This window comes from Callorhinus ursinus, unplaced genomic scaffold (assembly GCF_003265705.2).
Source record: "Callorhinus ursinus isolate GAN/ISIS: 27379988/994484 unplaced genomic scaffold, GSC_fseal_2.0 scaffold12, whole genome shotgun sequence".
NCBI lineage: Eukaryota > Metazoa > Chordata > Mammalia > Carnivora > Otariidae > Callorhinus > Callorhinus ursinus.
Genome location: NW_027397074.1, coordinates 50,450,633 through 50,478,480, shown reverse-complemented (window position 1 = coordinate 50,478,480; position 27,848 = coordinate 50,450,633). Strand labels below are relative to the sequence as shown.

The 27,848-nt window shown below is 39.6% G+C and overlaps 1 protein-coding gene and 1 long non-coding RNA gene across 6 annotated transcripts in view; one reads left to right on the top strand and one right to left on the bottom strand.

The window, feature by feature from the left end:
• Positions 1–27,848, top strand: part of LOC112825069 (uncharacterized) — a 74,742-nt gene that overhangs the window by 14,161 nt on the left and 32,733 nt on the right. For all 3 annotated transcript variants that reach the window (XR_012380285.1, XR_012380286.1, XR_003208611.2), the window contains 2 exons: positions 3,397–4,585; positions 7,577–7,681. This is a non-coding gene — a long non-coding RNA (uncharacterized lncRNA). The remainder of the gene's footprint in view (positions 1–3,396; positions 4,586–7,576; positions 7,682–27,848) is intronic.
• The window catches only part of ANLN (anillin, actin binding protein), a 50,202-nt gene continuing 35,704 nt past the window's right edge, over positions 13,351–27,848 (bottom strand). For 2 of the 3 annotated variants that reach the window (XM_025873143.2, XM_073899071.1), the window contains 5 exons: positions 27,441–27,553; positions 22,074–22,160; positions 17,168–17,275; positions 16,112–16,284; positions 13,351–14,650 (listed from right to left, as the gene is read on the bottom strand). In XM_025873143.2, coding sequence (XP_025728928.1) covers positions 14,527–14,650; positions 16,112–16,284; positions 17,168–17,275; positions 22,074–22,160; positions 27,441–27,553 — 605 coding nt within the window. In that variant the 3' untranslated portion in view covers positions 13,351–14,526. Of the gene's footprint in view, positions 14,651–16,111; positions 16,285–17,167; positions 17,276–22,073; positions 22,161–26,399; positions 26,454–27,440; positions 27,554–27,848 lie in introns of all 3 variants that reach the window. The other variant, XM_073899070.1, reaches the window with a different exon arrangement.

The window sequence follows — 27,848 nt, the reverse complement described above, 5'->3', positions numbered from 1 at the left end:
CCATTTATGAGGGATGCACACCCACAGACACCCACAGACACACACACAGACACACACACTCCCTGGTTTCTCAGAAGTGTGGATCGCATGTGGGGATGAGCACTGAGTGTCATACACAACTAATGAATCATTGAACACTGCATCAAAAACTAATGATGTGCTATATGCTGGCTAACTGAACATAATAATTAAAAAAAAAAAAGATCCTTAAGTTTTGATGGGAAATGGTGGTTTATGGAATATAAATGAAAGAAGCCAAGAGGGCTAGAGGGTTTTGCTGGGTAACAGATTAACCCAAACCAAGCAGTTTGAAACCACAGCCATTTATGTCTCACTCTTTCAGGGGATCTAGAGTCCAGGCCGGCTGAGCTGACTTAGGGTCTCACAGGCTACATCAAGGGGCCAGCCAGGTTATGTTCCTTCCTGGAACTTGGGGGTCCTCTTCTAAGCTCACTTGGATGTTGGCAGAATTCACTTCCTTATGGTTATAAGATTGAGGCCCTTGGCTCCCAGAGGACTCCGCAGTTTCCTGCCATGTGGCCCCCTCTATAGACAGTTCACGTGAGAGCAGCTTGCTTCTTAGAGACGGGTAGGAAAGTCTGTCCCTCTAATCTGCTACAACAGAGTCTTAGATAATGAGCCATAATCTTGGGAATGACCTTCCATCACCTTTGCCATATAACAGAACATAATTTAAAGGAGTAACATCCCATAAACTTTGCCATATCCCATTGGTTAGAAGCAAGTCACAGGTTCCTCCCCTCCATTCGCCCGGAGAGGGGATTATACACGTGTGTAACTCTTTGGGGGTCACCATGGGATGTGTCTGCCACAGGAGGGGAGAAGGGTCAGAAAAGCCTGGGGACTGGTGGGGCCTGGGAGGCAGTGAGTTGGGAGAGAGGGAATTTAGGCAGGGATTTGGGAGACACAAAGAAATTTATCGGGAACATTTTGTCAGTTTGGCCTGATAATCCCCTCTATTCAGTCTCTGAGAATATTCAGTAAAAATCTACACTGTTCTTCAAAAATTTTGATATCAGGTTTGGGTTATTGTTTTTCTTTGTTTCTGTTTAGTTGGTTAAATGTTTAATTCTCAAACTGACAAAACCCTACTTCTCTTACAAATAGGAAACATAAGGCAAAGTTTTACTTAATTTTTTAAGGAGGAGATCGATAAATAAAAGAGCTGACAAGAAGAGCACTTGAAACTTGAAAGATGTAACAGTAGGAAAATGAATGCAGAAATGAGAAAGTCTAGTTAGGTATAAAACCGAATAACTTTGTCCAGAACAATAATACCATAATATTTGAGGTTGTCCTCTATCAAGTCAACACACACACACACACACACACACACACACACACCTTATCAGCTTTCTATAAGTTAACCTCTAACTTTATGGGGCAGTTAAAATGGATGGACCTTCATCCGTCGTGACTAGTGGGCCAAAGCAAATTACATTCCCCAAGAGATCTTACCAGAAAATAGCATGATATTGGTCCATTTATATTTTGGTTAAATATTTTGCTACTTACAGCACAGATTAGAAGACTCTTAAAAATGCTTTTAAACTGAAGAATGCATTTAGTTCAGTATTATTACCAGTTTATAGAAAATGAAACTAAGGTTAAATAAGTTGCCAAATTAGCAACAGTGAGTCCAACTCTGTTCTCTCTTTCCACTGTTGCAGAAAAAAACTATTCAGGTAACTACTATTTGTCTAATATAGAAAGAGAACTGCTTTTTGTCCTTAAAATTTCAATTAAGTAGAAATTCAGTGAGTCACTATGAGAACACAAGACTTTTGGAGTAGTAATCACATAGTGTTTCACAAGGCATTTTTCTCACCAAATGTGAAAGCTTTTCACAGCTTTATCTTTACATAAAAAAAGCGGATGACAGATTTCCTGAAGGTTTTGAACTGGCATGTGTATTCCTTGTCAACAATAACAATTTATCACATACGGTATAGGAAAGGAAACTGTATAGTGTGTAAAGAGAATGCTATCAGTCCCTTAGCTTTCTCCTTATGTGTGTGTCAATTTCAACCAAAAGTCGTGTCTCAGAAACCATCTGAAATTATCTGAGACTTGGAAATAGACAGAAAAGATTACAGGGTGCCTGTGCGGTGTGCCATGCTGGGCTTGACTTCCTACTGAATGAGCCATTTCACTAATCTCTCGGGGCAGAGGTTAATTTGCAGATTTTTGTCTAGTGGAGGTGTAAATAATTTATGTTTAGTAGAACAGATAACCCCAAGGGTTATAGTTTATTGCCCTGTTGGACATTAACCAGTTTTGTATCTAACCCAGCAACCTTACCCAAACACTGGGTCTAAATACCTTACTCCCTGAGTGCTCTTTAAACTGGTTTTTGTATGGTACCAGTTCCCTCATTAATTAGTGAGTTACAGAAAACCTTTGACACATTCTTATTTTATAGTCATGAGAAAGTCATGGTTTTACTTCTTTGGAAAATATACTTTATCAGTCCCCATGTGGAAAGTGGGAGAAAATCAGTAGAATGACCACTGATTGGGGAACTGAAACACCTATATTCTATCACTTGCTAGCTACGTGATCTTCAGCAAACCACTTAAGCTCCTTGAGACTCAGCTTCTTCACCTGTAAGTGGAAATAATAGGAGGGCCTTCTCGAGGTGCTTTTGAGAGTCACACCAAGCCTGGAACAGACTTGGCGAGGGAATCACCTTGTCCCCAGGTGAGTGTTTACTTCTAGCTCTTCAGCTTTCGTAACAAAATCTGCCGGATTCAGGGAAGGGGGGAATGGTAATAGGATTCCACAGAGGTGTTGAATTTGAGAACTGAAGCTGAGAACCGACCTTTCACCCGCAGAAATTAAGTCCCACCCAAAAGAAGCAGGATGCACAGTAGCTCCGGGGAGCTAAACATGTGCAGCTTCATACTCCACATTTCTGCACAGGAGTTTGTGTGTGCCTGCTTGTCTTCTGGTTAAACAAGAGGACGGTAATCTTTGCATCGTTTTCTTTTAAGATTTTATTTAAGAGAGAGAGCACGAGCGGTAGAAGGTGGGGGAGAAGCAGAGGGAGAGGGAGAAGCAGACACCCTGCTGAGCAGGAAGTCCACCCTGAGATCATGACCTGAGCCGGGGGCAGACACTTAACCAACTGAACCACCCAGGTGCCCCATAATCTTTGCATCTGAAGTAACTTGTACGGAAACCTAGTGAAGTCAGAGCAGAAGACAAATCCAACAGGATTCACCATATATTCCCTACAATTTCTCCAGCCTGCAACGGTTCCATACTGTAACTAAAATGTTTGTGTCTTGTACTTTTCAGATCACACTTTACACTTAGTAAGATGATCTGAATTCTTTTTTTTTTTTTTTCCACTTTCTCATCCAAATCTATTAGCTAAACAACTACCATGAGACCTCTTTCAGCCAGATCCTGAGCTGGAGCCAGAAGCAGGCATGAAGAAGCCCAACATCTGGCCTTCAGGAACCTCCAGCCAGCGGTCAGGCACTGTTCAGTATTTTAGAACGCAGACGTGGTGGCTGCTAACACTTCTCTGCCTCCAAATTGGCACCGTCTCATAAAGAAGCTCAGAGCTACGAGGCAGGAAAGCCCAGAAGAGAATAACTGTGATACTGTCCCCTCCATTCGGGACAGAGACATTGATTCTCAGCCATAATAAGCACCACCTGCCAGGAATCTGTCATCAGCTTTCTTTTGCAAATGGACTCCTAGGCTGTGAAAACCCATCAGGTTTTATTTCAAAAGGCACTGGGCAACAGTATAGCGTGAGGGCTCTCGGGAGGGAGACGGTGGCCACAGTGACTCGTCCTCCATAACTTTTCTATGTTGAGGAACCATAGCTGGAGATACAAGGTAAAGAAAGCGCAATTCCCCCACAATTGGATGAAGCATGTTTCGGTATCCAGATGATTCTCTCATTCCTTCTTCTACATGTGACTCTGAAGAGAAAAGAAATTTCAATTCTGAAACACAGACGTCTGTCTTTAACTACCTGAGGCGAAGGTAGAGGATTGGGTGCGTCCTTGCAGAGCTAAGACCCTGTCGTAGTCAATCGCACATCGCTAGCCCAGGGCCCACGTCTACCAGCTGTTCAGTAAGAGTTTGTTAAAGTGAATGAAGAAACAGCTATCAAGTCTTTCCCCAGGGAGGTTGAGTCAGAGAATTATTTTAAGTAGGATAACCAACGACCCAGTTTTGCCCAGGACCAGGATTCCCCAGGATGTGTAATGCTACAAGGGAAGTCCCAGGTAAACCGGGACAAATCAGTGATCCTACTTAAGGCTTTCCAGGAATATCCAGGAAGTCAACATTATGGCTCAGATGGTCATTTCCATTAGGTCCATAGGTTCTTTATTGAATATCTTCCATGGCAGCAGGCTTGGTATTCTATTCAAACCACTTCCCTGCCTCTGGAATGGCAACCTCCCAGCTAAAAAAAAAAAAAACAACAAAACTCCTTTCTGGCCTGATCCTGGCTCCCGGTTTTCCTTTCCCCGTGGTAACAACGAAATGAATTTCGAAGGAAGGCACAGCAACCTTAAATGACTGCCCATCAAGCGTAGAGGTAAGTCCAGTGGTGTGTTGGTACATTATGGGAGGGGACTGGGGACCTGATTTTTTATTTTTAGTGAACACTAAATTTCCATTCCCCTGGTATGAATACCCCCACCATGCTGGATTTCAAGCTACCAGTTGGACATCATTGAACATGGACTTGGGAACAAGTACATGCAATTTCCAATAAGAATTGGCTCCAGCATATTACAAATATACCCCCCCAAACTCCTCACGTCCAGATTGACCCTCATTTGCAGGGGTTGTGGGATTTGACAGTGCTAGAGTGAGTTTGAGGGCGAAAAAGAGAGGCGGCAGGAAAAAAAACCCTAATTCTAAAAAGCCAGTTTGTGATTAAGTGGAAGAAAATTCTCTCTCCCTCTCTCTCTCTCTTCTTCTGAGCCTTCCCCCACACGCCCCATGGAAGTTGTTTTCTCTTCAATTTCTCCCCGTGCCCTCTCGCTCCTGATTTGTGTTGATATTCTAAGAATCACTCACGTTGAACTCAAGACTCTGAGAGTGGTAATGATGGCATGGAAGCTCAGTGGTCAGCAATAGTTTGCAGGTCATGTAAAACTGAGATAAATTTGCCTTCATTCACGTGTCTCTGGTGACTCCAATGCTCTCAAGATTTCTGCATATTTCCAAGGGCTTCCATTTTCTGGGCACCCGTGGCCTAATTTCCTGTTCTTGCTGGACTCTCAATTTTCCTTTCTTCACACGTGAATTCTGTTTACTGTTCTCCTAGTTGACCTGGATGCAGAGTTCAGTCCCTTTTTCTTAATTCCTACATAATGCACAGAAGGAAGGGAGGAAGAAAAGAAGAAAAAGAAGGAAGGGAGGACGTGAGCCACTGCTAAACACATTTTTTGAAACTTGCCACACTAGAATTCTGTATAAAGACCCCTAGAGGTCTGGTGTTACCTGCTAATTCCCTAAGCAGCCTATACAAAGCCTATAAAATGTGATTTATCCAAGACCGCATTCAAATTAGTGATAGATTGTAATTGGTTTACTGCACCTTCATTTGGTAAACATTTATTAAGCACCACTGTGTGTATCACATGCCATGATGTGTGTGATTCTCTCCTCACTTAATGAGCAATACCTCCTTCTTTCCTTTAAGGGGCTCACAGCTGCGTGCCCCAGGTCAAGAAGCAACACAAAGGATTTTTCACATCACAAAACCTCCAGAGCTTTTTTTCCATTTTACAAATCAGGAAGCCAGAGTTTCAGAGCAACAGAGTAGTTTGAAAAAAGTTAAGCACAGAATTCAGCCATAGAAAAGGAGCTCACACCCAAGTCTTTCTTTACATTCCTCGTTTGGTGTTCCGAGCCAATGTGGACTCTTTCATTATGCTGTTCCTTCCTCAATGGAGTAACCAAAAAGTGGATGAATGATTGGATCAACTTGTATTTTTCCTTTGGTTTTTATTCTCAGCAGAGTTCTTATATAAGATTTCCTGCATTTCTACAAGTTTTTGTTTGGTACAGTTAAAGCTCTTTGCCCTTCTTTCTCATCGACTTTTTATATTTGCTTTGATTTAGACGACACTGTTTGGGGTTTCATATTCTAAGATTTCATTACATATCTTCCACTACAGTCTGAAACCAGAAGGAGGGAAAATGCTCTCCCTATAATGCTTATTTCAAATGCACTGTGGGAAATGGAGTAAAGCAAACTGGACCTTGTGTATCAGTCTCAAGGGGCACATAACATTTCTAAATGTTATGAGCAAAACCACAGGGAATATGGAGCATCTACAGAATGCCCATATAATAAATTTTCTACCCCCTCCTAGTCTTCCTTTTTCCAGCCTGGAGTCTCACGTTTTGTTAAATCTCCTATACTACCCCCAAACCTCAGAATCTTGTGAAGTAACTGTTATTTTTAAAAATTACTTCACCCATGCAAAAAATTAACTTTTGGAAGAAAAAAAAATTAAGTCTTTTTTACACATCCTCCTATAGAAGTAAAAGTTGTTTTAACTTCTCAAGGACGTCTTGAAAACATACACAAAAGCATTATATTGCATGTAGGCAATTCTAAAGTTGTAGTATTACAGTTATTGATAAATACCATGAAGTGTTATTCTTTGCCAAGTGAATTTCTAGCCACTTTCAAATTCCCAGTAATCTCTAACTTCAGATAGAGTAGAAAGCTTGGTGTTGGGAAGACAGCCCAACCAGATTTATATCTGCCTCTGTCCAGATTTTCTTGGGCAGCTAATTCCACGATGAACAATCACTGTCATTTACTAGGAATTTACTCTTTGCATTTTTACTGGCCTGAGACCTTAACATTGACTGTCTTATTTAATGTGCCCAACAGATTTGGTGGTAGGTACTAGGATCTCCAATTTGTAGCTGAAGAATGCACAACTAATAAAGGAGTGGATTACAGATCCAACTACATATAACCAAGCATTAATATCCCTAACATAGAACCTTATAAATCAGTTAATAAGGACAACTGAAAAATAAACAAAAGACACAACATGAAATTCACAAATGAGGGACACCTGCATGGCTCAGTCAGTTAAGTGTCTGCCTTAGGCTCAGGTCATGATCCCAGTGTCCTGGGATCAAGCCTTGCATCAGGCTCCCTGAGTCTGCTTCTCTCTCTGCCCCTCCCCATTCCTCGTGTTTTTTCTCTCTCTCTCAAATAAATAAAAAAATAAATAAAATCTTAAAAAAAAATTCACAAATGAATAGGACCAATAAACACATGTAGTTTGAAAAAAGATGGAAAAATATTCAACCTCACTAGAATCTACCAAAATTGCCTAAGTAATTAAAAAGAACTCATCAGCTTTGGGACACTTCTTGATAGAATTGATTAAAGAAAAAAATTCCATAATAGAGAGGATCATTTAAATTAACATAATTAAACCCCACAAGATGTGCTTGAGAACTCTGGAAATTACAGACTGTTAAAACTCAATCAGTGGCACCAAGATGGAGTAGATGTATTTCTCCCTATTCTTTCCTCTATGTGCAGCCAAAGCCCTGGGCATTATATGAAACAAACATCAGAAGACTCTGAGAGGTGGAAAGAAAAAGAAGGCCCATCTAGAGAACTTGGGACCCAAGGAACAGCATGATGGTGAGTTTTCTGTGCTCCCTTTTTATGTGATATATTCTGGACCGAATGCCGTGAGCAATTGCCTTTCTCACTTTTTGCAAAGGAAAAACACACTTCCTGTTTCTCCCTACAGTCACTTTCCTGGGGTATAAAAACCTCCCAATACCAAAAGAAAATGACAATTCAAATAGTGATTTCCTGGACTCTCAAGGCAGAATAACACATCCTTTGCAAGATGGGTAGCTTTATAGGGCGCCTGGGTGGCTCAGTTGGCTAAGCGACTGCCTTCGGCTCAGGTCATGATCCTGGAGTCTCGGGATTGAGTCCCACATCGGGCTCCCCGCTCAACGGGGAGTCTGCTTCTCCCTCTGACCCTCTTCCCTCTTGTGCTCTCTATCTCTCATTCTCTCTCTCAAATAAAATCTTAAAAAAAAAAAAAAAAAAGATGGGTAGCTTTATATCTTCGCTTTCAACAAAAGTGAAGGAGTTAGAAGCAGTGGTTAGGGTTTGCTGGCGGCTCCGAATGCCCCTTGGCTCATGCATCTCAGCAGGGTTTGAGGGACACTCAACAAAGACGACCTTTCCTAGCCACAAGGTATGGCTATGTGATTAAGTTCTTGCAGGTGGGAAGTGAGAAGTGATGTGTGCAAGTTCTGTGTCTTGATCTTAAAATGACCAGTGATGAGCTCCCCTCTCTCTCTCCCTTCCTGAAAGCTGACTCTGGATGTGATGCCAGGGAGCTAGCTTTGACTATGAGGGCAAGGCCACCTCCTAGGCTATCCTAGGGGTAAGGTCCTTGGTCCCTGGACGCCCTGCAAGTTCACCTCTCTGCCCAGATTGACCCCTTTACTAGACTCTCATATGAAAGAGAAACTTCTATCCTGTTTGATCCACTGTGGTTTTGTTGTTATTTTCCATTTTTTATGGTAGCAGAGTACATATCTTGCCTACTGTATCAGCTAAAAATAATTGAGTTTATCATTAAAAATAATTCTTGGTAAATCACTTGAAAGTCCAGAGAATTGAGTGATTTTGCAATAGCAAAGCTTTCGTTTTCATCTAGATAGGTTTTCTGTAAAAATGAAAAAAAATAGGATCGATGCTGAACCACGTCTCATTCTAAAAATAAATGATATTTATCCATAGATACATAGGCCAGTTGATAAAAAGTCTATCTGTGTCATGAAGAAACATATTTCCTATAAAGTTTTACTCGTTATGCTTAAAATTTTTTAAATGTCTTCTGTAGTTTTGATCATTTGTGAACTAATAATGTAATGATAATTCAGTTCAAAATAATCTTTTAACATTTAAAATCTTATGGTCACAGAACATTTTAAAAATTCCATTTCATTTTATATACACATTTTGCTCAGGCACAAAATATAAATTACATTAGTATAAAACTATCCGAGAGAACCGAAGTGAAAAGAATGCTATAAAATTTCCAAAAAAATCCTTTTCGTGAATGTTTAAATTGAGTGAAGGAGAGGATAAAATCGCACTTGCATTTAGATTCTGTTGGATTTGATTTTAAAAATAATGTAAAGGGGCGCCTGGGTGGCTCAGTCGTTAAGCGTCTGCCTTGGGCTCAGGTCATGATCCCAGGGCCCTGGGGTCGAGCCCCGTGTCGGGCTCCCTGCTCGGCAGGGAGTCTGCTTCTCCCTCTGCCCGTCCCTCCACTCAACTCTCTGTCTTAAATAATCTTTTAAAAAATGTAAAAATTTTAATCTGAAATGCTAGTATTTCCAATATGATGGAAATTACATCCTCTGCCACTTTTTAAAGTTCTAATGAAAAATGTCAGGTATCAACTTGAACATGAGAGGGGCGTATATAGTTTCTTCGGGGTTAGACTCTTTAGGGTATGAACCCTCCTAGATTACTGCCCCAGATGCCTTTGCAGGCTCTCCGTGTCTGCGGCGGTTGGCCATGCTCTGGCTCCCTATTGGGACCCCCCATGCAATTGTTGCTCATGGTTGCCACCCGGCAGCACACATCCTGAACAAGGAGGAAGGCCTGCGTATCACTCCTGGGCACCTAGTCCTGCATGACTGCCCAGTTTGGATGCCCCATTTCTTCAATGCTGACTCACATTCCCTTCACAAATGCTGACTCCTGGGAGGGGTCTGGACTCACCCTTCATTGTGCTCCACAAATGCATCCTCCCTCATCTCTTCCACTCCCATTTACCACTATCCTCAGATCCTCCCTTCCCTCTGCTCTTCCCCTTGGGGGACTAACATACTCAGTTCCTCATCCAAACCACCCGTTCCTCCACGTTGCCCCACCATACTGTTGTCACATGGGTGCTGCCCCCTTCCCAACCCAATAGCCTGTAGTCTCTACTCAGCCTTCCGCTCACTCCATGTTCTGATTTTAATTTTTGAAGTGTTCATAGGTCCATGTGCATGAGCAATATGAAAATATTCTCATCCTAAACATATCAAATGTTCTAGAAAGAGTCAAAAGTCAAAGTATTCCTCTACCCAACACTGCTCCCAGCCTCTGCCCACTGTCCTTTCCCATATAAAATTTGGTGTGGTTCCTTCCACACCTTCATCTAGGTATTTACACGCATACATGTTATTTTATGTCATGTTGCACGGCAGATCCTTTCTCCCCAGAAGTTGTTCTGGAAAATTGGTCCAAATATGTGTGTGTGTGTGTGTGTGTATTGCTTTTCTTGAACACTGCATGGTGTTTTATAGAAATTATTACCATAATTTCCTATTAGTGGGCTTGTCGATTCTTTCTCATTTCCGTCCCTGTTGGATTTTAGGGTTATTTCATTTTCCCTTTAAAACACTATCGTAATGGTCATCCTTTTATGTGTCTCTTTCCTCACCTGCAAGTTCATCTGAGGGGAGTGGGAAGGAAGGAGTTAAAGCAGCTGGCTCTTGGTTCCAGGGAAAGAAGTCAGGTGACACATCTAAATGCTTGTAAACCTGGTGAAAGCAGGACCTCTTGGTTAACAGACTAATGATATTTGCTAGATCTTTTTTTCTTTTCCCCATGAATCTGTATTTTTATTTTTTAATTTTATTTTATTATGTTATGTTAGTCACCATACATTACATCATTAGTTTTTGATGTAGTGTTCCACGGTTCATTGTTTTCATATAACCCCCAGTGCTCCATGCAGTACGTGCCCTCCTTAATACCCATCACAGGCTAACCCATCCCCCCCCCTCCCCTCTAGAACCCTCAGTTTGTTTCCCAGAGTCCATAGTCTCTCATGGTTCGTCTCCCCCTCCGATTTCCCCCCCTTCATTTTTCCCTTCCTTCTCCTAATGTCCTTCATGCTATTCCTTATGTTACACAAATAAGTGAAACCATATGATAATTGTCTATCTCTGCTTGACTTATTTCCCTTAGCATAATCTCCTCCAGGCCCATCCATGTTGATGGAAAAGTTGGGTATTCATCCTTTCTGATGGCTGAGTAATAGTCCATTGTATATACGGACCACATCTTCTTTATCCATTCGTCTCTTATCTGTGGAATGCTCTTAGAAGCATGTGGCTGGTTAAGGATAGTTTGTGGTAAATAAACAGAATTTGTGGATCTGTGAGGCCCGACTCCTGATAAAAGGAACACATGCTATATGACCACATAGGGTATAAAATGGCAGCACTTCCTCACCTACAGCCTCCCTCCGTGTTAGCTGTCCACAGACCTCACGTGACACCCTACCTATTCCCCTGGGCCAAAGACAGCGTCCAGTGTTGGGATGAAAGAACCCGGAGGCACACAGGGTGATGCAGACTCCCTCTTTCACCGGCGCCATGACGGCTTCTGTCCTTGAAATTAGAAGCAAAACTTTGTATGGATGAGATCTCTGGTGCGTGCGAGTCAGACCCTGCGTGCGTGAGCAGAGATCACTGGAGGTGGCCAAGTGGCCATCCACGAAGGCTCTAACACTTCCTATCCTCACCAAGAGTCTGAGTTTGTTTCTCAGCAACACTGACTACAGATAGTTTTCCCAATCTGGGGGCCGATGAGGCAGTTAAACCCGTTTAAAATTATATTTTTCTGTTTATTCATTACCTAAGTTATCTAAGCTTTTGTGTCCTTATTCGATGCCTATTTCCTAAGGTCAGGCAAAGATTACATGAGCTAATCCATGCAAAACTCCAAGAATATCACCTGGTACATAATAAATGCTCAAACAGTGATAGCTAAGGCATTGGAGCTCTTTATATTAAATATTACCATTAACCTTTTTGATTATTAAATATGTCATAAATATTTTCTCCTAGTCTGATGCCTTGTGTTTAAACTTTATTTATAGACATTTATCAGGCAGGAAATTTTTTTTATCCGATGAAATCTGTCATTCTTTTCCTCTATGGATTTTGTCGTAACTTGATTTTTTTTTTATCTGAATTATTTTATCAAAGTGACTGCTCCCAATTTCAGTTCCCACTTTCTTTACCTTGCCCTATGATCTTGTGGCCACATCTTAAGATTCTTCTTTGGTCTCACTCTAAATTGGTCTCTCTTGCAAAATTAAATGACAGGAGGTGACGGAATTTAGTGTTTATAAATGAGATTGACCATAACTTTAATAATTCAGAGAAGAAATTCAAGACATCACTCTTGTATTTCTTTCATGGGCCACTCCTTTTTCTCTTTCCCCCTCAAGAACACATTCCTTTTGTTCTTGCTTCTCTTTCGGAACCACATTCCCCCGGATCATCTTACCTGCTCTAATGGTTCCATCAACCCCCTGTGGGCCAGTGACATAGCAGTAGCTTTTCACTTTTACCAGGTATCTCTAACTTGATGTTCCACAGCCATCTTAAATCAAATTTCTTCTAAAACTAGACTTCACATACCCTCCGTACACCCTAGGAAGGAATGACTGAAAAGGGACACTCTGTTGCGTTTTTTTGTCTTAACTTACAACAAACAGTATGTATGGAGTATTTTCAATAAGGAAAAGAATAAAAATATGCCTATGTGTTATGCTTAGAATCGGTCTAGGAGGACACACAAGAACTTAAACGTGGTTGTGACAAGGGGTGAAGGCATACTTTTCACTTGAACTTCTTTGTGCCTTTTGAATGTTGTGCCATGACAGGTAATTCCTCTTCAAAGACAGTACACGTTGGTCACGGGGGAGATGGGAGAACTAAGTGAAGGGCATCGAGAGGACACTCACCCTGATGAGCACCGAGTAACGCAGAGAAACGGTGACTCGGGGTATTATACAGAAACTAATGCAACACTGGATGCTAACCGTACTGGCGTTACGAATGTACAAACAACCCCAAATAAGTACAAGTCTATAAATAAATAAAAGGGACCCTCTCATCAATCCCATCAACCCCACTCCCGGTTTTGGAGGGCAGGGTCACTTACCCACCCAGTTTCTGCTAAGCACAAAGTATCTCCTCGAAGGCACATCTAAGTACCCTATTCTGTTGAAATGCCCCAGAAATGGATCCTTCAGCCACCTACTCCCCTTCAACAAAGACCCTAAGGACACATAAGCTGAGCACGGGGCCAGAGATAAAAAGATGAAAGCGATCCTATCTGTACAATCCCCTCAAGAAGCCCACAGCCCAGACACCAACCACACCGCGCACTTACATAGTATTGTGTAAATCACGGGTTCCTTAAGTCCTTTGCAAGCATTTATTTGGGTAAGAGATCATAAAATGTATTTTTATAATACACATAACAAAAAACACATTTGAATGAATACAAAATTAAATGACAGGAGGTGACAGAATTTAGATTCTGACAGAATCAGAATTTAGTGTTTATAAATGATATCGTCAATAACTTTTTTTCAATAACTTTTTTAACAATTCAGAGAAGAAATTCAAAGTGGATTTAAAAGTTGTGACCATGCTTTATAATACTTTATAATAAAAAAAGACTTGGGCTTTCAAAGGTAATGCATGACTTAAGTTTTTCAAAAGATTTCATAATGTGCTTCTAGATACTGTCATACGTGGACAAGAAAAAAAAAAAAAAGACAACTTTGGCAAGCAAAGTATTAGTCCATAGCAGCTTGGTAGAGTTTACTTTTATACAAAGACTCTTCAATTTACATTTATTCTTGTTATGGGAGCTGAAAGAACTGATATGCCAAGTGGAATCTTAGCTATATAGCAAAAATAATTATTTTTAAAAAGCCTGTACTCTATGAAAATGTGTACCACACAGCATCTATAGAAACTGGGTAAATGTAAACCATGTGATTAAGTATTTCTTCTAAAGAAAACTAACCCCCAAATCTCACATAATATCCCATGTCCACACCTCTTGTTTGAAGGCAGCCTCAAGCTTTAAACTAATGTACACTGGCTATTTAAAAAGTTCTTACCTCCATTACTAAAAATGTTTCTGTAAAGTCCCTTGGAAGTTTTCTTAGTATTCTACTAACAAGATATATCGTGATCAATAAATGATCACAAACTTTAGAAAAGAAGTAGTGAGGATAGAGAAAGGATGACCAAGCCAGAGGTTTCTGTCTCCAACCCCTGGAAAACCTTTCTACTTCAAGACCCACAGCTCCAAGAAGACAACTCAAAATTCTTACATTTAAAAAAATACTTTGTCATGAATAACTGAATAATTAGATTTCTAGGAAAATGGGGCTTTTAAATTAAGATTTAGCAAAATTGACTATAATGAATTTTCCTCCAATCATTTATGAATGACAGAAGAGAAATCAGTTGAAATTTTACATACAAAAGATATAAATACTGCATAATATGTAGTGAATATTGGCACATACCCTTTTGTATTTAAAGCATAAAATGCAATCAGCAAATCTGATGCTCTTAAGATACATTTATGACACAGCTCAAAAAACCTCCAGACGGCCTGGCCTGGAAACTTCCAACAGTTTAAGGCTTCCCAATGGGTTTGTAGCAAGCGTCCGGTTGCCAGAGGCGAATATCAACAAGAATTTGATTGAGTTTTTGCATCCAGAGATCCCGCTCTTCCTTGGTATCTGCAGACAGCCAGTTCCTACAGGAACAAACAAACAAAAAGGATCATTTCCCCCATAGTCCATACTGCCCTGTTCTCATGCTGGGGGGTGGGGTGGGGGCGGGGGCACGTGGCTAAACAAACCAGTAAAACGAGTTACTCATTACCAATTTTTAACAGATGCTAATCAAAAGCCCTATAGTGAGGTGCTTCTTCAATTGCAATAAAGGAAAATAATCCCCATAGGTTGGTTAACTGAATCAAAATTCACAGTGATCATGTTTGGTAAATGATGGAGTTTCCATGCTAAAATGGTAACTGTCTTGTACAGGTGGTCTGGCCTGGGTAATCTGGTGGTGCAGGACACCCACTGAGTGTGGACCACTTCCTAGCAAGAGCTAGCACACCTGGTCTTTATCTGGGAGCTTCCCAAATTCCTCAGACCCGGGCTCCCTGAGAACTGGAATCACCAGCTTGTGGACCTTCCCCTGGCTCTACACGTAATACTATCTTGCACGGTCTCCCATTATTTTTGTGTTAGTACTGTGTTGGTAGAACATGATATCTACAATAGGTGATCTGAAGATCCTAAGATTTTTGTCTATCCTCACCTCTCCATCCATATCAGGAATCACTTCTCTGCACCCATATTTAGCCAGAAGTTGAATAACTAGTTGATAGGGCAGGTGAGGGTGAGGAAGAGAATTCCCTAACTCACAAGCCAGATCATTCTTCTAGAAAACAGCAGTTGTCAGAAGGTTTTTATAGTGTACTCATTCTGTGTCTTTGTAATTTCTCCCCATTGGTACTAGAAATGGGATAAGCAATGATCTGATCATCTATTAGTCAACGGAGAGAACACAACACGTACAACAATAATAGTGACCATTTGTTGAGCTCATTCCATGAGCTCAAGACTGTGCTAAATGTGTTTACTCATCAATCTCTATTGTCATTCTGTGGAAACCAAGGTTTACATCCTGACTGTGTCTTATTTCCAAAGGTAACCATGGCAAGTTACTTAACTTTGCTGGCCCTCACTCCCAACAGTTCATTCTCTTAATCTCCAACCAGAAATTTGCAGAGTAGCCCGAGACTGTTTTTTGTAAGTCACCTGATTCATTGAGGGCATTTTGGGGATGGAAAGGAAGGGACATGTAAAGTCTCTTTCAATAATACTTGCCTTCTCAATTATACACAAAACCTTCAGACTTAACCCAAAGTACATTAGCTAACTGCCTTGAAAATGGCTACACTGTGAGTATACTGGAAAACAGGATTAGCTAAGATATAGCTTGAATGTTAGATTTTTTTTTTAACTGTATTAATTTAGTTATTAGATTGTTCCCTTAGTGATTGTGTGGGTTTTCTTTCCTCATTAAGATTGTACTCTCTTCAAAGACAAGGACCATCTCTGATATTTCTTAAAGTGGTGGGAACACAGTGGGCAACCAATGCCTTACTGGATGGAAGTACTTATGTTTATAGCCTACTACGTACCTGGTGACACAGAGCGTGTCCCTGCACTGGCTGACGAGAGTCTCTCGGTCATCTTCTCTTTGTGGACGGACGGTAATTAGTTCAAACGTGTTGCGTCTTGCACAAAATTCTCTGTTGGCCGGTTCTATTTGATGACTTGTACAATTGGCCAGATTTATCCTTCCTGTGGGATTCTTTAAAAACAAATTAAAAACAAACTAATAGAAAATAAACAAGACCATTTACATCAATAAGCATTAAAAGCAGTATTTGAGTTGGTACAAATTTAAAAAGTCATTAATTTAAAAGTTAAAATTTAATTATAAAAGGTTTAGAGGAACATATTTATCTGTTATTGTTTCTTGCTAGGAAAACAGAAACCAAAAGTGTCAACTGGAGCTTTTAGCCAACTTAAAAAATAAACTCTTTGTTATGGAATTCTTCAAACAGATGCAGAATTAAAAGAGCAGTAGAATGAACTTCCATGTACCCACCAACCAGCTTCAACAATTAGAAACACACATCACTTTGTAATTCTGTGTATTTCTATTTCCCAGTTTGGGGATAATAAATAATCACACTTGAGCAATAATATTAAATTCTTTGAAAATGAGATGCAATTTATCACATAAAATCCTATTATCAAATTTTAGAAACAAAATCAAAATCACTATATTCCTGTGATGGTTTTCCATTACTGTTTTATCCCAGATTTAGCTAAGTCAACTATTTATAAAAAACAAAAGTGAATTCAACATATTTCTAGCTAAAAATGTTATTAAAAAATAGTACGAAACATTCTAGGAGAAAATAAAGACAAATATATGCCTTATGGTATTTTAAGAGTGGTCAAATCACAGGGAATGGAAAAGACATGAAAGTTTTACTTACACACACACACACACACACACACACACACACACACACACGCAGGTCTTGCAACAAGAACATTTATAATGGCTTAGTAAACATACTCAAAGGGGCATCTGGGTGGGTGTGGAGACCAGTGGGAACCTCTGCATGAAACACTACATGAAAGTCAGGGCTTTCACCACTGACCAGGGCTATTAATATTACCTTTCGTTTCTCATCATCTGGATAAGTCCAATAAGAGATACAATTTCCAGAAAGAACACACCATCTTCGATGCCAGGCACCAAAACCACTAACATCTTCAAATATGGTCTGAAAAGTCAATGAAATGTTAACTTTAGAAACTTGAGGATCAATTAAATGATAAATCTGTATGTTAAACTTCAATATGTTGATACACTTCATAGCTCAAAATCGACTTACATGATTTTCACCACCTTTTACCCTAGTAATGAAACTTGATTGCTAATATCCAGAAACTGACCCAGATTTTCAACATCATCTATAAGCATATAGCATTTAAGAACTTCCGGATATTAACCCCAAATAAATACCTCTCTCTAATTTAGACCTTTTTAAAGCATCATGTCCCAAACCAAATGCTCCTTAAACAAGAGAGAAGTGCTTTAAGTGTTGTAGGGTAGAATAATGAGACTATCATACCTTGTATGTTGACAAAACCAATGATAGCTTATTAAGTTAGACTTATTTTATACAAAAGAAGAGCATTTAACTTTTATTCAGAACAAAACGGGATTGGAAAAGAGTCAGCGACGATTCTATGTCTTGACTGATTACTGTGATAAACATCCGAGCTCCCCGCCCCCTGCTGAGCCATCAAGCACACTGAGTAGCAGCTCCCCGCAGTCAGGCAGCTGGTCAGCCCATGCCTTAGACACACAAGCTACATTCTAAAGAGGGGTGACACAGTCATGTTGGTTAAGGTCAGGACTCTGGAAAAGGTAACTAACAAATGGGGCTTTTTTCCATGGAGTACTTCTACTTAAAGTGTAAGTCGGAGCTGTCCCCCCCCACCTCACTATTTTTTACTTGTAGTCCTACTGAGCCTTAATCACATAAAAGTCTTCACTTTGCATTTAAAAAGGGAAAAGACGTCCTTTAGGAAATACTATTTTAAAGAACAAAGCAAGTAAAAATGTAACAATGCTAGAGATCAGAGGTTGGCAAACTCTTCCTGTGAAGTACCAGAGAGGAAAGATGTTAGACTTTGTGGGCCATCAGGTCTGTGACAACTATGCAATTCTGCTAGGGTAATGCAAAAGCAGTCATAGGTCATAGATAGTGTGTAAACAAATGAGCCCATGTTCCAATAAAACTTTATTAAAAAAAAGTAGCAAGCCACACGTTGCTGACCCTAGCTAATATAGATAATCTGAAAGCATCTTCGTGTCTGATTTCAGAATGCATTACAGCTTTTCCAACTTCACATGGATCAACTAAGCTTTACACCAACCCTAGGATAGCGGATATACACTCTTCTTGACTCACTAATTTGTGTGAATTTACCCAAAGTTGGCTTGAGTTAGAAGAGTACAAGCTCTAGCCATGGAGGAAAGTTACTTTGTATGAAGATATATTTCTATGAGAGAAAGAAGTCTGAAATTTATTAGCTTAGTTAATTAACCCAAATTAATTAGCTTACTCTAACCATATATCCTCTTACCCCACCTTTACTTCTTCCTCCCCAGTTTATCCTCTTTCCTCCCCAAGGCATGTTTTTTCTAGGCAACACTGGCTCACAACCATTCAGGGAAAAAAGACAGGAATGTTGCTATTTTGATCTCAAGCACAAAATTAGTATAAATGACTCACCAGCTCCCTCTTATGTTTATGCTTACCCTTTACATCATAAAGCTAATAGACAAGGAAAAATTTGATGGGTAAGAATAATACATTATTAAAATTATTACACCAGACTGTAATCAGAGAAGAATAAAAAGAGGACAGCATTTTCATTTTTATAGCTGAGGAAAGTTCAGACCAAGGAAACTAAATGACAACACATAATCACAAAGCAGAACTGGAACCTTCTAGCTAATCCTGAACTTTCCTCACTTGCTGTTCATCAGTCAAGGCAGAGCTAGACTAGCACCATTTTAGAATCACTTAGTAAGTTTCTTTGGTTGGTAGTCACCTTCCTTCCAGCTGTTCCTGGCATATCAGGAAGGAAAATGGAACCAAGCAACTTTAGTTTCAATTACTATCTCTATTTTAGAGAGGGCAGAAGTAATTAAAAGGTAGTTTGGCAGGGGATAGAATTTATTTGGGGGCGTTCTGAGCAGTTTCTTAGCATATTTATGTAAGTGTGGATGTGATGGGCTATAGGGTCCAAGACAGCAAACCTGAAGAGATCTAACTAACGCTAACCTAGTTAAGAGCCCAGCTCAAAAAGTCAGTCAGACATCATATGCAAATGAGCTAGAGGCCATAACAGAGTCTGTTAGTTGCTGAAGGTATCTTTAGTAAAATATGAAAATATTTACATTAAAAGAAAAAGTCAGTAGGTAAACACTGCCTTCACATCAGAAATTTATAAAAACACTTTTTCAAGAACATCTAGTGCCATCTACTGGATGGACATGTGAAAAAAACGTTAAGGCAGTCTGGTTTATTGTCACGTTGGCCACAGAACTCTTCTTTCTGCCCCCTCTGATAGCAACTGCAAACTGACATCCTCTGTATCATTCAAATTCTTGCTTCACAAAGAAAACCAGATTAGATTTTCTCTACTTTGTGCACCATACCCACAATCTTCTATGTATTGTACACACATACTTTTCTCCTCTAATAATGGAAAAGTATATAGTTGACCCCTGAAACAGCCCAGAAGTTAGGGGTGCCGAAAATCCACATATAACTTTTGACTCCCCCCAACCCCCACCAGAAGTGAACTATTAATAGCATACTGTTGACCAGAAGCCATATCGATAAGAGAAGCAGTCAATTAACACATATTTTGCATGTTATACGTATTATAGACTGTATTCTTACAATAAAGTGAGTCAGAGAAAAGAAAACGTTAAGAAAATCATAAGGAAGAGAAAATACATTCACAGGACCATACGTATTTATTGAAACAAATCCATATATAAATGGACCCACATAAGCGTTGTTCAAGGGTCAACTGTACTGAATAAGATCAATCCCGTGAATGGTGGCTTGGATCTTATTTCTTCTCCCTCTCGTGACCTCGTTCCACATATTACTCCTTAACCCTAGTGCAAGTTCCCCAGTGCATCTTCAATCTCTCTGCCCTATTAGAAGCCACCCAATTGAATTTAAAGATTCTCAAATCTCTCTGATCTTATTAAAATGTCAATCAAATCCTTCTTTCACCCTACATAGCTCTGCAGGTACCACGCTCTCTCTTCCTCCTCTGCAGCCAAACTTAGTTTCAGAGCGCTGCTGGCATTCTCATTCCTTACCTCCCACCCTGTCCATAACCATCTGCAATCCAGCTTTGTTCTCTGCCTTGTAAATGAGTCCCACAGTCTCTGATAATAGGTCCTGATCTAACTTGACCACTCCCTCTTTCAGATTCTCTTTCTTGACAACCATGACACACTGCCCTCCCTGTAGGCTCCTCTGAAGAGCTTCACTTTCGAAGTCTGTGGTTTAAATGTTAATGTTCCTCCTGGTTCTGCTTTGCTCAACTCTCCCTGCACTTTAATTACGATCTCTATGACGCAGATTTCCAAATCTTCATCTCAACCAAAATGTCTATCTTGAGCTTCAAACTCAGATCTTCGGAGTCATCTAAAATTCAGATCATTTAAAACTTACCCAAACTTCCCACCTTGGGGGATGAAAGAACTGGCATGAAGGAACTTTGTGGGGCAATGTTTTAGATCTTAATAGAAACTTGGGTTATACAGATGTATGCTTGTGTCAAAACTCAGGGATATACACTTAAGATTTGGAGGAACACACTAACGTCTATAGTGTACTTTAAAATTCTTCCCCCCAAATACAGTATTTTCAGCAGTGGCCAGAGGGGTGGCTAGAAGGATGGCTAGGTAGTAGGTACGTGATAAAGCAAGGAGAGTAAAACATGTTAAACCCACACCCTAGATGGTGGGTGTACGGTGTTCAACGCTGTATATCTGCAATTTTCCACAATAAAATTTGGGGGACAACAAACTTTCTCCCCAAACACGCATACTTGTTCCTCCCCCAAGATCCCTTCTCTTGGTGGCATCCCTGCCACCCCACAAGTTGTACAAGGCAGGGATCTAGGGGACAGCCTCACTTCTGCTTTTCCAGCCCCTCTGCTGCACCGTCAAATCACTGCGCCTGCTTCATCTCCCCAGGACGGTCCCCGCCACCCTTCGTGGAGTGACCGTCTCTCACTGGTCTTCTTCAGGGCCGCCAGTCTCCAACCTCCTTTCCACATGGCAGGGAGAATAACTTTTCTAAACCCAAATACGATGTTATTCCTCTGCTTAAAATCCTACAAGCGTACATCGCTGGCTTCAAGATACGGTCCAAGTTCTTTCGATGGCCCTTCAACCCCAGGCCTGTCTCCCCTAACCACACTGTCCTCTGCAATCGCTGCCCTCCTCACTCTTCCTCCTGCCCGCATATACCTGCGCCCTACGCACCGGCTGAACTGCAGGCCCCTCACTGTCTGTGCCCTCCTTATCTTTGGTGGGGGTGAGAGGGAGGGCGAGAGAGTTCCTTTATCTGGAATACTTTTCCCCCCTCTCTCTCCCTGGCTAACGTACTCAGCAGTTTACAAGCTACTTCTTCCAGTGGCTTTCTTTAAGTCCCCTTACCCATTTTCCAGACCTGATGTCCCACCAGTTACCCCCAGGCCCTCTACGCTCCCACTTATTACAGCACAGAATTGCACTTGCCAGTCTACTTGTGTTTCTCCCTACTATACTAAAAGTTTCTGAAGGGAAGGATTATTTTGTGTAGCCTGTTAGATTCCAGTACCAGAACAGTGACTGCCATAGGGCAAACATGCAACACATCTTTACTGAACCAATGTATCACGTAATCACATAGGTGGTCATTCCTATGTGAAACCAAGTCTATACTTCACAATATGGAAAAAGGAAAATATAGATTAAGCAATGTTACTTACTAGAAAACCTCTTTCTTCAACACTTGAATTCACCTGACATTTTATTTTTAAATAAATATGACCTTCCAAAGGAGATAAAAAGGGCACCTGCGAAGACAGAGGGTAAGTTATTTGCAAAACTGTTTCAAAGTGTGATTTTTTTTCTTGATAAAACATGTATAAACCATGAATAAAGATTATGCCTTGAAAGCACAGTATTTTCTAAAGCTGGAATGTAAAATAGGTGGTCCCAAAGGCCACTGGTTCCTTAGCAACAAATGCTTTTGAAGAATAAATTCATTCAAGGTAGCCTTTGATAAAAACAGAACCCTAAGTTCCAAGTTCATGTGATAAAAAAAAAAATACAGATTTAAGACGAGATTACATGTGCTTATTCATTCTCCATCAACAGAATATACTCCACTGGTAAATTAGCAATACTCAGCAATAAAGAATAGTGAGCTGCAGAAATGGAAAAGCTGATCCCTAAATTCATATGGAATTACAAAAGGTCCCCATTATTAATAACCAAAACAATCTTGAAAAAGAACAAAATTGGAGGAATCCTACCTCCCAACTTCAAAACTTAATCCAAAGCAAAACTGTGGTAAGGGCATAAGGAAGATCTATAGACTAAAGGAACAGAAATTGAGAGTCCAGAAATAAACTCAGACAGCTATGGTCAACTGATTTTCAGCAGGGGTGCTGAGGCCATTCAATGAGGGAAGAGCACTCTTGTAAACAAATAGTGCTAGGGAAACTGGATTTCTACCTGTAAGAGTAAAGTTGGTTCCCTATCTCCTATCATACACAGAAATTAACTGAAAATGGATCAAGGACCTAAAACCATGAAACTCTTAGAAGAAAACATAGGAGTAAATCTTCATGATCATGGCTTTAACAACAGTCTCAGATATGACACCAAAGCATGAGCAACAACATGGAACAACAAAATAGATAAATCAGACCTTATCAAAATTGAAAGCTTTTCAGTGAGGATAGTACTACATTGTCAAAAACAGTATTACTTCTAGGTATTTACCCCAAAGAATTAAAACCAGATTCTCAAGGGATGTGTGCATTCCCGTGTTCACTGCATTCTTCACAACAGCAAGAGGGGCAAACAACCTACATGCCCCACAACAGATGAACGGATACCGACAGTACGGTACCAAATCCTTTCTCCCCACTTCTCAGTATGAAAACTACTCTAGGCCACCCAGATCTTGCTCTTCTCAAAGTAGGAAGTCTGTCTTCCAGGCTCTGAAATTCCCCTGTTTATGTTCTCTTTTGTGCCCGAAGCCATAACCTGCATTTTGCACCCTAGGTTCTTGAGAGAAAATATCGTGCCTTTTTCGTATTTGTTCTCCTAGCCTATTACCAACTTATATCCAGGCATTTCAACAAACGTTTGCTAAAAGGATACTGTTTGGCCAAATAAATACCCAGTTTTCCTATTAAAAAAAAAAAAAAAAAGAAAGAAAATGTGGTACACAGGTAACCCCTGGATTTTCAAATTCTGCCCACTTCACTTTTACAAAAGACCTATGTTAGTACCTGTTTTTGCTAACTAAAAGAAATCTGAAGAGGATTTTCACTTTCATGAAAAAAGGCAAAAAGCAAAAACAGCATTTAGCATTTGTGTTTGCAGCTAGTGGCTGTGGAGGCAGCAAGCACCCCGAGCAGCAAGAGTGGCCCCAGCTCTTTCCCCGGGGACCACACCCAGCACCTCCAGCGTCCAGCCACGTCCAGCTCTGAGGGGCTCTGGGAGCATCTGTGCTGTATCTCAATTTATTTTGTGCATCTGTTAGCAAAATGTGGACTGAGGTACCAGAAAAGCCGAAGAGAAGTTACTTTTGAGTGGAAAAAACTTCTTTTAGGTGTTAAGACTGGTTTCCAACAATTCAGTCCTCCAACACAATAAAGATAAGTTAAAGGGGGAAATCTTGGCCAGAAAGAATAGATTTCCAGAGACTAATTCCATGAGACAAACCTCTTTCTGAATTTAAAAGGCATCCATAATGTAGAATCAAAACATCAGGTGCCTCGTTATCCTTCTTGTTATAAATTCCCTCATTCTTTCCTTTTCCATGTTGTCAGGTTTTAAGCTCCTCGGGCTCTCAATGCTAATTAATAGATTTCCACACTGAACCAAAGAATGCTGCTGGTAAAAAGAATCTCATAAAAACTAGAAGAAAATGTCTACTCTTACTCTACAGCTGTGAAAAGCTGACAATATTCTTGGTCAGAAGCTTGTCCTGATGAGGTGAATTGAGAATATTCACAAAGCAGTCAATATCACTACCCCCCTGCTGAGTGTAGAAACATGTGAAAATGTATGATCCTATTCTGTTTTCTGTTTAACAAATGGTCTTTGAAGATATTCACACTTCCAAGATTATTGTTAAGAGCTATAAAATGTAACTTATAACAGGCGTGGTTGTAATTTTTCATACAGTGGGATATTTCTGAGAGAGAGGGGTACAGTTAATAAGTACACCGGGAGGCGCCTGGGTGGCTCAGTCGGTTGGGCGACTGCCTTCGGCTCAGGTCATGGTCCTGGAGTCCCGGGATCGAGTCCCGCATCGGGCTCCCTGCTCAGCGGGGAGTCTGCTTCTCCCTTGGACCCTCTTCCCGCTCGTGCTCTCTCTCTCTTTCTCTCTCTCTCAAATAAATAAATAAAATCTTAAAAAAAAAAAATAAGGATACTGGGCCAAGGGGCGTACACCAGGATAGTTTTGGGCACAGCAGAACACCTAATCACTCTTCCTGTAACCTTGAAATTCGACAGTGCTAACTGGTTGTTTTACTTCACAACTGTTTGTCCTATTACTATTTAAAATGACTCTATTTTCAGTGGTGCATAAATACCTATGAGGTTTCTTTACGTCCGAAGACGGGCTGTGAGATGTCCTTCTCCCTTTAACCATGGAAATGTAATAAAATCTACGACTATTTTGCATTCTCTATTCAAAGAAAGGATTTGAGAGCCTGTGACTCATTGAGATTCATAATTTAAATTGCAGGATGCCAGATTTAACCTCAAATAGGAAGGCGATCGCTATCGGTGGTATCCTAAATCCACAGAGCAAACAGTCTGGGTAAACTTCAATATAAGTTCCATTCTGAAGGTGATCTCAGAGATAACCTTTGTGACTGTTGTACTGTTGGTCCCAGCACCAATAAAATAAGCAAACACTCCCTTGTATCACTGGTATCTGGTAGGATATGGGTGACTTGTCTATTCTCTCAAAGTCAATTAAGTAGGGTTATTGTATGAGTATAGAAGGTCTTTCCATTTTTCTCACCAACTTAAAGAACATCGAACTTAACTATTTTAAATATTCTCCTACATTAACTATAAACTATTAGAATAAATATTTGCTTCCTCCTGCCACTCATAAAAGCACATTTGGGACAAATTTTATATCTGATTATATTGTACTTGATTCGAAAAGAGACTTCAGAGTATTAGACAGAACCAATTAAATTGAGTGATTTGATTTTGTACTGAATCATGTGGTTGGCTTTTTAAGTTATAATTTCAAAGAAATTAAGAGAATGGAAATACCAGACTTTTTTAAATTTGTAAGTGTGATATTTTGAATTAAAATGGCACCCAAACAATTTTTCAAGACCAGTCTATATTTAACATACATCATTGAAACCTCTTTCATTTTAAAGATTAACAAAATCTCTTACATGCAGAAATTGGCATTTTGTAAATTTCTATATACCCACAGAATGCTGTAATTGATCTTTGCAAGGATATTAAAAATCCTAAAAAAAAAAAAACTTTCTATAACATATGATTATATGTAGTATAATTTTAGTGTTAAATGCATTTTAATTTCAAAATCACCAAACAAAGCATCATCTACATAGCAGTATACTATTAGCCAACTGAGACCAGTTTTATCTGAAACATCACCAGTAACTCTTTTAATATAGGGGAGGTCAACAATATTAAATACTAAAATTTTAGTTTTAGACAATTGAATACATTTTAGTGTTAGTTATTAATTTGGTATTTTAGTACCCAGGAAATCGAAGTCACAGTGAACCTTAAAGAATTGTAACGTAAAAAAAGAATATAAAAGAAAAGCCCAAGTACCAAACATGCATGAAAAAAAGACTGTCAAAAAAAAAAAAAGCTTTAAAGACTATGAGAATTAAAAAAAAAACCACCTGCAAGAATCTAAAGAAAGAATAATGTACATCGTGTCCTTAATTATTTAAATTAACTAAGAACACGTAAGAGTGGTTAGTAAAATGAATACATATGAGCCAAAACTTCAGGATTGATTTTTTAAGCTCATTAGTTTCAAGCAAAGAAAATGTGGCAACCTTTTCCGGGAACATATAGCCCAGTAGCTCTCGCTCTTTTACATCATAATTTATCTAAAACAAACAAAATAAAAGACAAAAAAAAAAGACTCAAGATCACTCAATTTGGTAAACTAGCTGAATTACTAAATAAAAAGTTATATACGTTTTTTAAATTAACATGTTAAGATAAAACACATTTATGCATTAACAATAATCAAAATTTCAAAGGTAATCTGTTTTTGTCTATTAACTAAAAGAAAAATGTTTCATAGAAATTTCAAGGTAGATTGTTTTAATCTAACCTAATATCCTCTACGGGGAAAACAAGATCCCAGAGAAATGAAGTGACTTTACTCAATGTTGAGGAAATTACGAGCAGGGTCAATACTAGAAACTGGGCCTCCAAATTTTTATACTTCCTCACCTCCATATTCTGACTAGGAAAATCTCTTAAAATATTTAAAAATATCCCTGTATTATACCACAGGAGTCAGCCCAAGGACCAAAGTTTGCCACTAGTTCTCTCACTCTTTAAATGGTCTTGTTGGGTATTAAAAGTTTAGTCATATCACATTATGGTGAAAAAGCACTCAATAGGGACAGAACACAGATCTGAACTTTGAAGCTTTTAATTTGGGGAGGAAAGTATGGGAAAGAAATCCCTTCGGTTCATAAGTACTTTCTAAGAAAGTAACCTATCCTTCCCTATCTTGTCAAAACTGTATCTATAAAACAGTATTCATTTCAAAATACCGGTTCAAATGGGCAAGTTACCATGTTTAAAACTGTAACCTTAACATCTACATGCAAGTAATACTCCTGTAGTCAGAAGTAACATTTAGAATAAATCAGTATATACTGCTTTGAAGATTTAACTATTAAGAGACAGAGAGAGAAATACTTCCAACATCAAAAATGTAGGGACACCCATGCCTAGTTAAAATGTACAATTCTAAGAATATACATTTTCAGCCAAAGATTTCAAACACTTGAAAGTCCTGGGGCATTTCCATCAACCTAATTTTTCTAAAAGTAAATAAATACATAAATTTGGATTACCTTGTCCAGAGCAAATTTAGTGTTTCCTACTGAAGATAATGACAGCGTGTATGATCCAACCAGGGCAAAGTTGCTGGTGCGCACAGCATTGAGACCACCTGGACTGGCCATGACTGTAGAGAAAGGAAATAAAGGTTAGTTCAGAGTGACTTCTGTGAGTATAAGTAACAACTCTTCACCACAGCCCAATAGGAAGAAATTAAGTTGTCACAGAGAAAACTGCCTCATTTTCCTCCATCTCGAAAGGATAAAACTGTTGAGTACCTTATATTTAACTTAGGTGAACTAGCATAGACACTTCTTATCACTCCTTTAGGGTGATGTATTTTTAAGACATAGAACTTAAAAATGTACACATAAAGCAATTTTCCTAAAAGATGTGAAAAGGCTTCATTGCTCTAGTCTGGG